The 13,615-nt window shown below is 40.9% G+C and overlaps 1 protein-coding gene across 1 annotated transcript in view; it reads right to left on the bottom strand.

Moving 5' to 3' along the window:
* Window positions 1-13,070, bottom strand: part of GNAT1 (G protein subunit alpha transducin 1) — a 61,406-nt gene extending 48,336 nt beyond the window's left edge. The window contains exon 1 of the mRNA XM_053689035.1: window positions 12,965-13,070. Coding sequence (XP_053545010.1) covers window positions 12,965-13,070 — 106 coding nt within the window. The remainder of the gene's footprint in view (window positions 1-12,964) is intronic.
* Window positions 13,071-13,615: the final 545 nt, after the last annotated feature.

Genomic DNA, 13,615 nt, shown 5'->3' with positions numbered 1-13,615 from the left:
GACCATCAGGTTCAGGTCAAATCCACACCAGAAGTCCTAGGTACTTTTGAGATTACCAGCGACTGCTTTTGGGGCCAGACAAGTATACTGAGAAGGAGATAGTCAAGACTCTTTGGATAAACGGATAAACAGATTGCATGAAAGCAGCCATCTTCCCATTCATGTGGTAATCCATCAACGCAAGGGCGAAATTACAGATTGTCCCAAATACTCAGACTGGAGCAACCAGTAAGCAGAAGCATGATCGGCACTTGTTAATAGATACATCTGCTATGGAACAGGGCTATCTAAGTTGGTGCGCCTAATTCATGTAACCGGCACTTTAAAGGGACACTGAACCCAATTTTTTTCTTTTGTGATTCAGATAGATTTGCATACAAAGAGAGAAGCGCTCTACCAGGAACGAACAACAGCTCAGTGGCTTGTTCTATGGCGATTTACCACCCGGAAGCAGCCTCTTTTAGACCAGTGTGCTTTTCACAGAAGAAAACTTTCCTGAAGTATATCAGTCTGATACTGCCAAGTAAGGTCAGTCCAGCCCCGAAATACCAGGCAATTCTCCTCTGAACAAGGAACATGACAACCCCAGACGATCGTTTCGGCCTCCTATGGGCCTCGTCAGTGAGGTGCAGCCACATTCCTCTAAGCACACTGGGCAAGGAGTCCACGTCAGGTTTCCCCCATCACCCATAGGGAGACTTCCCCAGGGTCATAATAATTTGCATACAAAGAGAGAAGCTCTCTACCAGGAATGAACAACAGCTCAGTGGCTTGTTCTATGGTGATTTACCACCCGGAAGCAGCCTCTTTTAGACCAGTGTGCTTTTCACAGAAGAAAACTTTCCTGAAGTATATCAGTCTGATCCTGCCAAGTAAGGTCAGTCCAGCCCTGAAATACCAGGCAATTCTCCTCTGAACAAGGAACATGACAACCCCAGACGATCGTTTCGGCCTCCTATGGGCCTCGTCAGTGAGGTGCAGCCACATTCCTCTAAGCACACTGGGCAAGGAGTCCACGTCTGGTTTCCCCCATCACCCATAGGGAGACTTCCCCAGGGTCATAATAATTTGCATACAAAGAGAGAAGCGCTCTACCAGGAACGAACAACAGCTCAGTGGCTTGTTCTATGGTGATTTACCACCCGGAAGCAGCCTCTTTTAGACCAGTGTGCTTTTCACAGAAGAAAACTTTCCTGAAGTATATCAGTCTGATCCTGCCAAGTAAGGTCAGTCCAGCCCGAAATACCAGGCAATTCTCCTCTGAACAAGGAACATGACAACCCCAGACGATCGTTTCGTCCTCCTATGGGTCAGTGAGGTACAGCCATATTCCTCTAAGCACACTGGGCAAGGAGTCCACGTCTGGTTTCCCCCATCACCCATAGGGAGACTTCCCCAGGGTCATAATAATTTGCATACAAAGAGAGGGGCTGGACTGACCATGTCGGCGGGATCAGACTGATATACTACAGGAAAGTTTTCCTCTGTGAAAAGCACAATTGGGCAGAAAGAAGCTACTACCAGGTGGTAACCGGGCCATAGAACAAGCTATTGATGCTGCTGTTCGTTCCTGGCAGACTGCTTCTCATTCTGTTTTGCATGTGATTCAGATAGAGCATGACATTTTAAGCAACTTTCTAATTTTCTCCTATTATCAAATTTTCTTCATTCTCTTGGTATCTTTATTTGAAATGCAAGAATGTAAGTTTAGATGCCGGCCCATTTTTGATGAACAACCTGGGTTGTTCTTGCTGATTGGTGGATAAATTGATCCATCAATGAAAAAGTACTGTCCATAGTTCTAAACCAAAAAAAAAAAACTTAGATGCCTTCTTTTTCAAATAAAGAGATCAAGAGAATGAAGAAAAAATGATAATAGGAGTAAATTAGAAAGTTGCTTTAAACTGCATGCTCTATCTGAATCACGAAAGAAAAAAAATTTGGGTTCAGTGTCCCTTTAAGCTGTGCAACTCCAGCTGTCTATTTCCATATTACTCACCATGGCCAGTTTGCAGACCATACAGGCCCTCTTTCTGGACTTTGAGACGACGCTGCTCAGAGGCTTTACCAGCTGGCTTGAGCCAATTACAGATGTGAGGACAAGGGCCCTTACACCCCTGACACTTACTTCTGCAGTATCATTACCTACAGCCAGCCAGAGGGAAGACAGTGGACACTTCAAACATGTTGGACAGGCCCTGCTCTTGCGGGATGCGGCCAATAACCCGGACCAGGCCACAATTAATGCAGCCCACCACACTGGAGATTTAGCCGACAAGAGCGAAAATCTACAAATCAGATCACCACCTTTTTTTAAGCTGGAGAATTTGGAGGAGAAGAGTCCTAACTTTTTGATCGGAAAGAGACTACTAAAAATGTATTTCCATCTTACAAACTTGGAATAGGTTGACTGTAGTAACTCTAGCTGCCATGGACATGAGGTCTCGCTATAGTTTGTATGTATGTATTGGGTACTTGTAAAGCGCAGCTAATCACCTCACCCATAAGGGTCTCAAGGCGCCAGGGCTGCCACTAGAAATTTTGGGGCCCCTGACTTAACCATTCATCAGGGCCCCCCCCCCCTTTGACATGTGCAATTTTTGACCAAGTGACTAAAACGTATATGCACTTTATTCTTAAGTGTCTATTTAAACTTGGAAATGTTGTAAAGGTAGTAACATACACACACACACAGACACACTCATACACTGAAACACACAAACACACTCACACATAAGGATTCACATATAGACACTCTAGCAGACACGCAAAGAAACACTCAAACAGACACTCAACACTTGTTTACATTGACCTGACAAGTAATGAGGTAAACTACAGTTTTGTAAAAAAAAAAAAAGGAGATTTAGAAAACAAAATATGGAGTTCTGATTATCTTTTTGTAAAGGAAGATGAAAACTAAATGATGACAACAGCATACAGTGGTTGAAAGGAAGGGCCCTGAACTGCCTAAACAATAATTTAAAGGTTAAATGGTGGATTGGTGACTTCCATAAAGGTCTCATTAGTCTCAAAGTCTGTAGAAAGATGTGAATAATCAGTAGTAAGATCAAAATGTCCTAAAAAGGAACAGACAATTGCAGACATTAAGAGATCACTTTTTAAAGAATCATATTTGTAAATGTGTAAACAAAAAATAATTCAGTGAATTCAAAATTGTACATTAATGATCTGGGTAGATGGCTAGATGAAGAAAAAGGATTTAGGCTTGTTGGTATGTATTTCAAAATTAAGTCAGCTGTAGTATAAACTGAACAGTTTTAAGTTAACCTGTCTCATTTCAAACAAAGGGGCAGTAAACTGGAATGATATATATATAAATTAAAAAAAAATGCATATCTGCCAAAAGGGCACCTACCATTTGTTTATTGAGGAGGAAACATTTCTGCATGGTTTTAAACATAGAATTTCTACAGCATTGTCAAATAATCCTAAATACACTGCTGCTAAAAAATTGTTTTTATGGACCCCTGGCCCCACCATACAACTACTACCACACTGAAGTTACAATCTGAAATTGCACAAAGAAAAAACATTTGCTAAGTAAGTCCTACCTCCTCTGCAAATGAAAGTGATCTGCCGTCTGACTCAGGCACACACTGTACAAACAAAGTGCCAAGGCTGTCTCACACTGTGCATAGTGGTTTAGTGCACACTCAGAAATCCTCTCAAATGCTAATACTTTACTCCTTGTAATAACATTTCCCATGCTCAATTAGCACTCTGCTGTAGTACCCACTGGTCTTTTTTTAGTTCTTGCCTCATGGGGCCCCCCTGGCCCATTGGGCCCCTGACAGGAGTCACCCCTGTCACCCCCTGATGGCGGCCCTGCAAGGCTCTGTTCATTTTATCAACCACTGAAGGATGAAAAAGCTGAGTGAACCTCGCCGGGGATCGAACCTGCAGCTCTTGGGTTGCTACAGAGCTCAACCACAGTGCCTTTGCATGCTGAGCTATCTGTTTGAATTTTTGATTTTGTACCATCTATATGGTTCTATATTTGTCCCTACAATTACTATAGAGTTATATAACAGTGTCTCCAAGTTAACTTATAGGACACTAAATAGGGATAATGTTAATATTATAGTTAGTTTTATTAGTTATTGCCTTTCTATTTTTCTGATAATAAATATTATATGGGGACAGCAACCTAGCCCTGGGTTACATGACTTTAGCCGCTACCAATATGTTAGAAGTTTATTGCTAATCATTACCTATACATTGATGTGCTTAAACAGCACGCTACTTGGGTATAGGGCCCATACTCAGGTGATATCACTGAAGGATTATCAATAGCTAATTTCCCTCACATTACAGTATTGGTAGGGCAGATTAATGATGGTTTTATGCTGGCTTAAATATATTAAAAGTACACCACTATCACAAGCAAAACTTTAATCTATAAGGAAACTGAAAATATGAATAGTGGGATATTAAGAATGTTTATATATATATATATATATATATATATATGTCCTAAATACACACACCCATTTGAGATGCAGAAGCTATCTTACTAACGTTGATAATAATTTGTTTTGATAGTAATTCACTGTGACAGTATCCAACCTAGAAGTTTTTTTTATATATAAGTTATGAGACTGTATAGTATAATTCTGAAATTCTACTAGAACCCTTATATATGGAAACTCAGCATATGTTTACAATAAGATTTACTAGAAATGTTCAGTTAGAATATACCAGCATGATTTATTTCATCAGGATTTAATGGCGAATAGTAAGGCACAGATTGAGTATCCCTCCATAAGCTTGATAGACAATAATACGTAATTTCCCCAAGATTGCCTGAGATATTTCTTCTGATCTATTAAGTCGAAGAATGTGGATTAAAAATTATTCATTTTGAGATAAGATGTAGCTACTAATTATCACCACTAGAGGGGAGTCAAGGATTAGTTGAAAGTGGATTTATAAAACAAACTTCACTTAGCTTTTATGTTTCTATAAGCTGGATATATTTAACTACCAATTCTTCCCCAAGACTCCCAGCCTTTTGACATTAAATTGACCCCCCCACCACAAAAGTTTACTTTGTAAACGAAGGAAATTATATCCTTAGACCAATATCCCTGAACAATTCTAACAAGTGTAAATGTATTACAGAAGCAACTAACACCTAGATTACGAGTTTTGCGTTTGTGTTTTAACGCTGAAAATCGCAGCCAATAGGAATGAGAGCTGCTTAAATCCTATTGGCTGATTTGAACAGCCAATAGGATTTTAGCAGCCCTAATTCCTATTGGCTGATTTAAATTTTTCAGCCAATAGGAATGCAATGTACACCCAGTATAAAATGGGTACCTTGCATTTAAATCCTCAGTGTGCAGCGGACAATCGCATGAAGAGGACCTCCATGTCTGATTAATGGACCTCCGCCTGGACCTCCGTCTTGGACCTTCGCCTGGACCTCCGCCTCCGTGCATCGACCGCTCCGCTTCCGCAGGGATGAAGAAGATGCCGGTCCTGCGATGGGTGAAGATGGATCCGCCTGGATGAAGATGGAGCCGCCTGGATGAAGATGGAGCCGCGGGATAAAGATTGTTCAAGCCGGACTTCAGCAACTGTGAGTACTTAAAGAGGGGTTAGTGTTAGGTTTTTTTAAGGTTTTTTGGGGTGTGTTTTTTTTTTAGATTAGGGCTACTGGGCAATCTTAAAAGAGCTAAATGCCCTTCTAAGGGCAATGCCCATACAAATGCCCTTTTTAGGGCAATGGGTAGATTAGGTTTTTTTTATTTTGTGGGTTTGTGGGGGTGGGGGTTTGTAATGTTAAAGGGGGTTTGTTTTTATTTTTTAGAAAAAAGAGCTGATTTCTTTAAGACAATGTCCATACAAATGCCCTTTTCAGGGCAATGGGTAGATTAGTTTCAACTTTATTTTTATTTTGTGGGTTTGGTGGGTGGGGGTTTGTATACTGTTAGGGGGTGTTTGTTTTTCTTTTGTAGCAAAAGAGCTGATTTCTTTAGGGCAATGCCCTACAAAAGGCCCTTTAAGGGCCAACAAAAGGCCAATACGATTTTAGCAGCCCTAATTCCTATTGGCTGATTTAAATTTTTAGCCAATAGGAATGCAATGGTACCCCCAGTATAAAAGGGGTACCTTGCATTTGAATCCTCAGTGTGCGGCAGACGATCGCATGAAGAGGACCTCCACGTTAGATCGATGGACCTCCGCCTGGAACTCTCCGCAGGGATGAAGAAGATGCCGGTTCCTTGATGGATGAAGATGGAGCCGCTGGGATGAAGATCGTTCAAGCCGGACTTCAGCAACTGTGAGTACCTAAAGAGGGGGTAAGTGTTTTTTTAGGTGTTTTTTTTTTTTTAGATTAGGGTTTGGGCTTGTCTTAAAAGAGCTGAATACCCTTTTAAGGGCAAGAAAAAGAGCTGAATGCCTTTTTAAGGGCAATGCCCATACAAATGCCCTTTTCATGGCAATGGGTAGCATAGGTTTTTTATTTTGTGGGTTTGGAGGGTTGGGGGTTTGTAATGTTAGGGGTTGTTTGTTTTTATTTTTTAGAAAAAGAGCTGATTTCTATAGGGCAATGCCCTACAAAAGGCCCTTTTAAGGTCTATTGGTATTTTATTATAGACTAGTCCTAAAGCCTGTGTACACGGGCCATTTTTTGCAGTACAGCAGTCCCACCCCTTGCTCTCTCTCTATCCCCCCTCTCTTTTGCTCTCTCTTTCTCCCCTCTCTTTTGCTCTCTCTTTCTCCCCTCTCTTTTACTCTCTCTCTCTCACCCCTCTCTTTTTCTCTCTCTTCCCCCTCTCTTTTGTTCTCTCTTTCCCCCCTCTTTTTTGCTCTCTCTCTCCCCCCTCTCTTTTGCTCTCTCTCCCCCTCTTTTTCTGTCTCTCTCCCTCTCTTTTGTTCTCTCTCTCTCTCCCCCTCTTTTGCTGTCTCTGTCCCTCTTTTTTGCTCTCTCTCTTCCCCCCTCTCGTTTGCTCTCTCCTCTCTTTTGCTGTCTCTCTCCCTCTCTTTTGCTCTCTCTCCCCTTCTCTTTTGCGCTCTCTCCCCCTCTCTTTTGTGCTCTCTCCCCCTCTCTTTTGCGCTCTCTCCCCCCTCTCTTTTGCGCTCTCTCCCCCTCTCTTTTGCGCTCTCTACCCCCTCTCTTTTGTGCTCTCTCCCCCCTCTTTTGTGCTCTCTCCCCCCTCTTTTGCGCTCTCTCCCCCTCTCTTTTGCACTCTCTCCCCCTCTCTTTTGCGCTCTCTCCGCCTTCTCTTTTGTGCTCTCTCCCCCTCTCTTTTGTGCTCTCTCCCCCCTCTCTTTTGTTCTCTCTCCCCCCTCTCTTTTGCTGTCTCTCTCCCCCTCTCTTTTGCTGTCTCTCTCCCCCCTCTCTTTTGCTGTCTCTCTCCCCCTCTCTTTTGCTGTCTCTCTCCCCCCTCTCTTTTGCTGTCTCTCTCCCCCTCTCTCTTTTGCTGTCTCTCTCTCCCTCTCTATATCCCCCTCTTCTGCTCTCTCTATCCACCCTCTTCTTCTTTCTCTATCCCCCCTCTTTAGAGCTCTCTGTGTCTCTCTGCAGCAGCCCCCGGCACCCGGCCCCGTAATGTCCCGCCCAGCCCCGCCGACGCCAACATCGGACCCACGAGGCCACGCCCATGCCTAACCCGTCCGGTCACGCCCACATTGCACCCGCCCGGCCAAACCCACTCTGCATCCACTCAGCCACGCCCACTCCACCACACAACGCCAGGTCAGTTGGAAGGCCAGGTGTGTTTGTCCTTGCGCAGTCTCTACTGCACATGACAGCTTCGGACAAACACACTTGGCCTTTTATTATATAGGATTAGGGTTCTTTTATTTTGGGGTGTTTTTTTTAAAACAGGGGTATTAGAATAGGAATAATTTTTATTATTTTTAATAAATCGTTTTTTCCTTTGTGTAATGTTTTTTTTTCTTTTCTTTTTTTTTAAATAGCCATTTTTTTTTATTTTCAATGGGCTGCAAAAAAGCTGAATGCCCTTTTAAGGCCAAGGGTAGATTAGGTATAACTTTATTTTTATTTTGGGGTGTGGGGGTTGGTATACTTTTAGGGGGTGTTTGTTTTTCTTTTGGCAGCTTAGGTTTTACTTTTATTTTACAGGTAAGTTTGTATTTATTTAAACTAGGTAGTTAGTAAATAGTTCATAACTATTTACTAACTAGACTACCTAGTTAAAATAATTACAAACTTACCTGTAAAATAAAAATAAAACCTAAGCTAGCTACAATATAACTATTAGTTATATTGTAGCTAGATTAGGTTTTATTTTTATTTCACAGGTAAGTTGGTTTAAGTTTTAAATAGGTATTATTTAGTTAATAATTGCAACTTTAAAGGGACACTGAACGCACATTTTTTTCTTTTGGGATTCAGACAGAGCATGACATTTTAAGCAACTTTCTAATTTACTCCTATTATCAAATTTTCTTCATTTTCTTGGTATCTTTATTTGAAATGCAAGAACGTAAGTTTAGATGCATTTTTGGTGAACAACCTGGGTTGTCCTTGCTGATTGGTGGATAAATTCATCCACCAATCAAAAAGTGCTGTCCAGAGTACTAAACCAAAATAAAGCTTAGATGCCTTCTTTTTCAAATAAAGATAGCAAGAGAACAAAGAAAAATTGATAATAGGAGTAAATTAGAAAGTTGCTTAAAATTGCATGCTCTATCTGAATCACAAAAGAAAACAATTGGGTTCAGTGTCCCTTTAATTTAGGTCTATTTTAATTATGTTAAAGTTAGGGGGTGTTAGAGTTACGGTTAAGTTTAGGGTTACGGTTAAGTTTAGGGTTAGGATTAGGGGTTAATATAGTTTAAATTAGGTTGTTGCGATGTGTGGGGCAGGTGATTTAGGGGTTAATAGGTTTATTTAGTGGTAGTGATGTGGGAGACCAGAGGTTTAGGGGTTAATAACTTTATTTAGTGGTGGCGATGTCGGGGAGCGGCTGAATAGGAATTAATAGATTTATTATAGTATGGGCGATGTTGGGGTGCAAGGGAATAGGGGTTAATAACTTTAGTATAGTGGCGGCGATATTGGGAGCGGCAGATTAGGGGTTAATAGATGTATTTAGGTGGCAGCGATATCGGGAGCGGCAGATTAGGGGTTAATAACATTATGTAGGTGTCGGAGATGTCGGGGGCAGCAGATTAGGGGTGTTTAGATGTGGGGTTTATGTCAGGGTGTTAGGTTTAAACGTAACTTTTTTTCCCCCATAGACATCAATGGGGCTGCGTTACAGAGCTTTTAATTCCGCGATCGCAGGTGTTAGGTTTTTTTCTAACCCGCTCTCCCCATTGATGTCTTTCCCCATTGATGTCTATGGGGAAAGCGTGCACGAGCACGTCAAACCAGCTCAACTCAACCATATCGCACGCACAAGCCGGCTTTTCAAAAACTCGTAATAGAGGGTGAAATAACGCAACTTCTGTTGCATTGTAATCTACCTGATTGTTCTTTAAAAATTATGAACATTTATATACTGACTCAGTGGAACTGTATAATACTTTATTTCTTTAAAAAATATGTATATTCAGAGTTGTAATGCAAATGGCAAATAATTCTACATTAAAACAAATCTTCTACATTGTAATAATAATAGTGTTGATTGGTGTAATAGTGCTGTGTACCTTTATGAAAATGTTGTAAACTTTTATTATTATATTATATAACTAGCTAATAATGATTTAAAGGGACATTCCAGCCAAACTGGAATTCACATAGATGCATTTCGTTTTTGAATAGAAGCATTTTTTGTCATATACATGTACTTGCAAAAATGCTTTTAACAAAAGCTATAGCTGTTTTAAATGTGTATTTAAATATAGGCACTGTGCTCCAGCATTTTAAACACAGGACTTTCTCAGAGATCCTAAGGTTCTTGTATCTGATAATGACTTAAAGGGACACTGTACCCACATTTTTTCTTTTGTAATTCAGAAAGAGCATGCAATTTTAAGCAACTTTCTAATTTACTCCTATTATCAATTTTTCTTCGTTCTCTTGCTATCATGAAAAAGAAGGCATCTAAGCTTTATTTTGGTTTCAGTACTCTGGACAGCACTTTTTTTGGGGGGGGGATGAATTTATCCACCAATCAGCAAGGACAACCCAGGTTGTTCACCAAAAATGGGCCGGCATCTAAACTTACATCCTTGCATTTCAAATAAAGATACCAAGAGAATGAAGAAAATTTGATAATAGGAGTAAATTAGAAAGTTGCTTAAAATTTCATGCTCAATCTGAATCACGAAAGAAAATTTTTGGGTACAGTGTCCCTTTAATTTGTTAATTGCTGACATGATACAATCCCCACTGGTGCTCTTAACAGCTGCAGTATTTAAATGCTGGTGCACTGAGAATATCTAGCTATGCTTCACATGCACGTGCATAGAAAAATGTTAAAGGGGCAGTAAATCTAGAAAATAATGTTATATAATTCTGCACATAGTGCAGAATTATATAGCATTATCTTAGCCAAGCTTTATTCAACATAATATTGCTGGTGAAATTTGATTAAAAAAAGAGGGTTTTTCAGACTGCCGCTCTTGTTCTACTGAGCGGGTCTGGTTTTCCCCCTGAGCGCATCTGGGCAGCTGTCTAGTCACAGTCCGGCCTGATCGCGCCATTACACTCAATGCAGCTCGCTCCCACTATCAGACAGAGCAGGAGCGGGCTGCATTGAGTTTAATGGCGCGATCGGGCCGGGCTGTGACTAGACAGCTGCCCAGATGCGCTCACGGGGGAAACCAGACCCGCTCAGTAGAGCAAGAGCGGCGGTCTGAAAAACCCTCTTAATCAAATTTCACCGGCAATATTATGTTGAATAAAGTTTGGCTAAGATAATGTTATATAATTCAGCACTATGTGCAGAATTATATAACATTATTTTCTAGGTTTACTGTCCCTTTGACACCAAAACAGTGATAACTTCTACTAGGAGCATTTTTGCCAATACATTTATATTGCAAATATGTGCATTTTAATTTTGACCAGAATATCCCTTTAAAACACAAGTATTCATTTATTTCAAAAGACAGGTGACACTTGCTGGGGCAGTAACATTTTAGAAATTCTATTTCTTGCAACAAATGCATATTCATTATTTAATTAATTCATTCATATTTATTCTTTAGCAATATATAATGGCATCTGCTTACAAACGAATATAAACAGACACAGATCTATAAAAGTGTATGCCGGAGGGAAAGAATGAGCAAAGTTAAAAGTTTAGCTTGAGAGTGAACACTTTGGGCTCGATTTATGAAACCCTTCTCCTCTCCTTTAACTGCACAAGAGAACCTGCCATCAGGATTTATAAAACAGTGGTCATCAGACCGCAGCGTCCTAACCCTTTCTGCACCTCATAGGTGGAGAATTTTCATCTCCCCGGTCTGCTCATGTGTGATTGGCTGTGCGCAGACAGGGGGCTAGATTGCAATGTTGTGCTTGAGCGCAATGGTAAATTCCGGCAGTGGATTTCTGCCCGCCAGAGACCCCTGTCCCCCCTCGCTTGATAAAACGAGCCCTCTATGTGATGTAAATGGAGACTTGTAGAGAAGTGGCATGGTGGAGAAAAAAGCCTTTGAAATTCAGCCCTAATTACATAACAATTTAATTAGTGTGCCTTCAGTAATACAATGCTGAAAAACAATGTGATATTTTAAAAAAATAAAATAATAGGATTAACAGATTTTATTTAATCTCCAAAAAATTAAAGTTAAGTGAATAATTGTGAGCATAATGTTGTTCATTGCATATGTGATTTGCACAAAGCCTAAACAACGGCACCCTCCTCTTTGTGCAGGGTTAAACCTCTGATAGGGCAGGACAGATTTAATGGGATAAAGCAGACAGCTCAGATTAGCTGTACTCTGTCTTGATCACTCTTATTACTGTCAGTGTATATTGCCAGTTTCTCTGTAATGGTAATTTGTTTAACACTTTAACTCACAGATAAAAAAAAAAAAGTGTGGGAGGTATATAAATCACAAAGAATTAGCTTAATAGGAATAGTAAAATTTAAAAGATTTTTTTTCCATATGATTTTGGGAAGGGGGAATGCTTTTTTTATATAATTTATCCTACATAACTTTTTGCAAGAAACACCAAAATAAAGAAATAATTTAAAAAAAAATCAGACACCATGTAAAAAGGCAAAACACTTATGGTCTGTTCTATTTAGCACTAGGGAATATAGTGATATACTGGACTGGTAACTTATCAAGTATATTAGTGTATTTAGAGCACAAAAACATTATTCTATGTTTGTATGTACCTATATATCTGCCTGTCTATATCTAAAGCACTGAATCTAACCCAGGTCTTTCCTTCCCTATCACATACCTGTGCCTTCTTTGGAATTATCCCACACCAGTCACTGTTGTCTGAGGCTGTGTCATTGTTATTGGTGACTTTCCGACACCTGTCAGTTGTCTGTACCAATCAGGGCTGCTTTGAGACTATAATGGTCACCACAAATGAATGGTACAGATGGAGAGATCCCCCATTACCTCTTCCTATCTTTTTTTTAACCCCATTCTCCTTCCTTTACCCCCCCCCCCCCTTCTACCTGTGTGTAGAGCGCTGGACATGTAAATAAGACACTAGTTTGTAAACACTGGGCAGCTGGCACCCCTTTGATTTGTTTGTGAATAAGGGGGGAACCACCAACCAGCAGTTGAGCTGCTAATTGTCCAGATTTTGTCCCACACTGGTCCCTATTGTCTCTTTCTGTGAATGTACCAATACAGTTTCCCTACTGTCACTTTATAGGTCTATAATATATATGATCTGTCACCTCTCTCATTACTCTCTCCTTCTTTTGTCACTGTGTCTATTCTCCCTGTGTATCTCTTGACAAACAGTAAATATCTGCTGTGCTTATGTTAACCAGTGTCACCCTCTGTAATTCTGTCCCCAGAAATGACTGCCCCGGATACTCACCCAGCAAGAGCAATTTGACTGTCCTGGCATCTTTCTCTGCATCTTCCTTGAGTTTTTTCTCCAGCTCCCTAGAATGTTTTTCTTCTGCGCTGGCTCCAGCTCCCATCTTCCCGTTTGATGAGGGAGGAGGCTGATCCCTTTGAACCTCTTTTCCTTGCTAAAAAAGTTTTCTGGGAGGGACCTTCCTTATGGGATACAGGGGACAGCGAATCTCTTTGGTCCCTCCGAGCTGGTAATGTGACCACCACTCGGACGGACGGTGGAATGAGACTTCTCCCCCCTGTCCTTCCAAATCCAATCTGCCCTAATTCCACAACGGATTTTACAGCCCAGTGTGGTCAGATGACCCAGTGCGGCCTATAGCGTCCAAGGACAGGTACAGGGACTGAGCAGGTGTGGGAAACGCTGAGCTCAGCTAACAGCTAACCCTGACCACAGAGGTGTCTTTATCTCCATAAGAGATTTATCTTAAATCTCTGTATTCGCTGAGTCCAGAGATGGGAGATTTGTACAAAGCCATCTGTATCTAACACCTCTAGTCTAAGCACGGAAACAGAGTCTGAGAATGGGAAGTCCTGTTCAACTCCTCTAGTTTGGTATTTCTTGTGAGCTATGAGACATAAAACTATGCATCAGTGTAAGCACATTCTC

The sequence above is a fragment of the Bombina bombina genome, chromosome 7 (assembly GCF_027579735.1).
Source record: "Bombina bombina isolate aBomBom1 chromosome 7, aBomBom1.pri, whole genome shotgun sequence".
In the NCBI taxonomy this organism is placed as follows: Eukaryota; Metazoa; Chordata; class Amphibia; order Anura; family Bombinatoridae; genus Bombina; species Bombina bombina.
The sequence above is the reverse complement of the archived record's forward strand: the minus strand, read 5'-3'. Positions and strand labels throughout refer to the sequence as shown.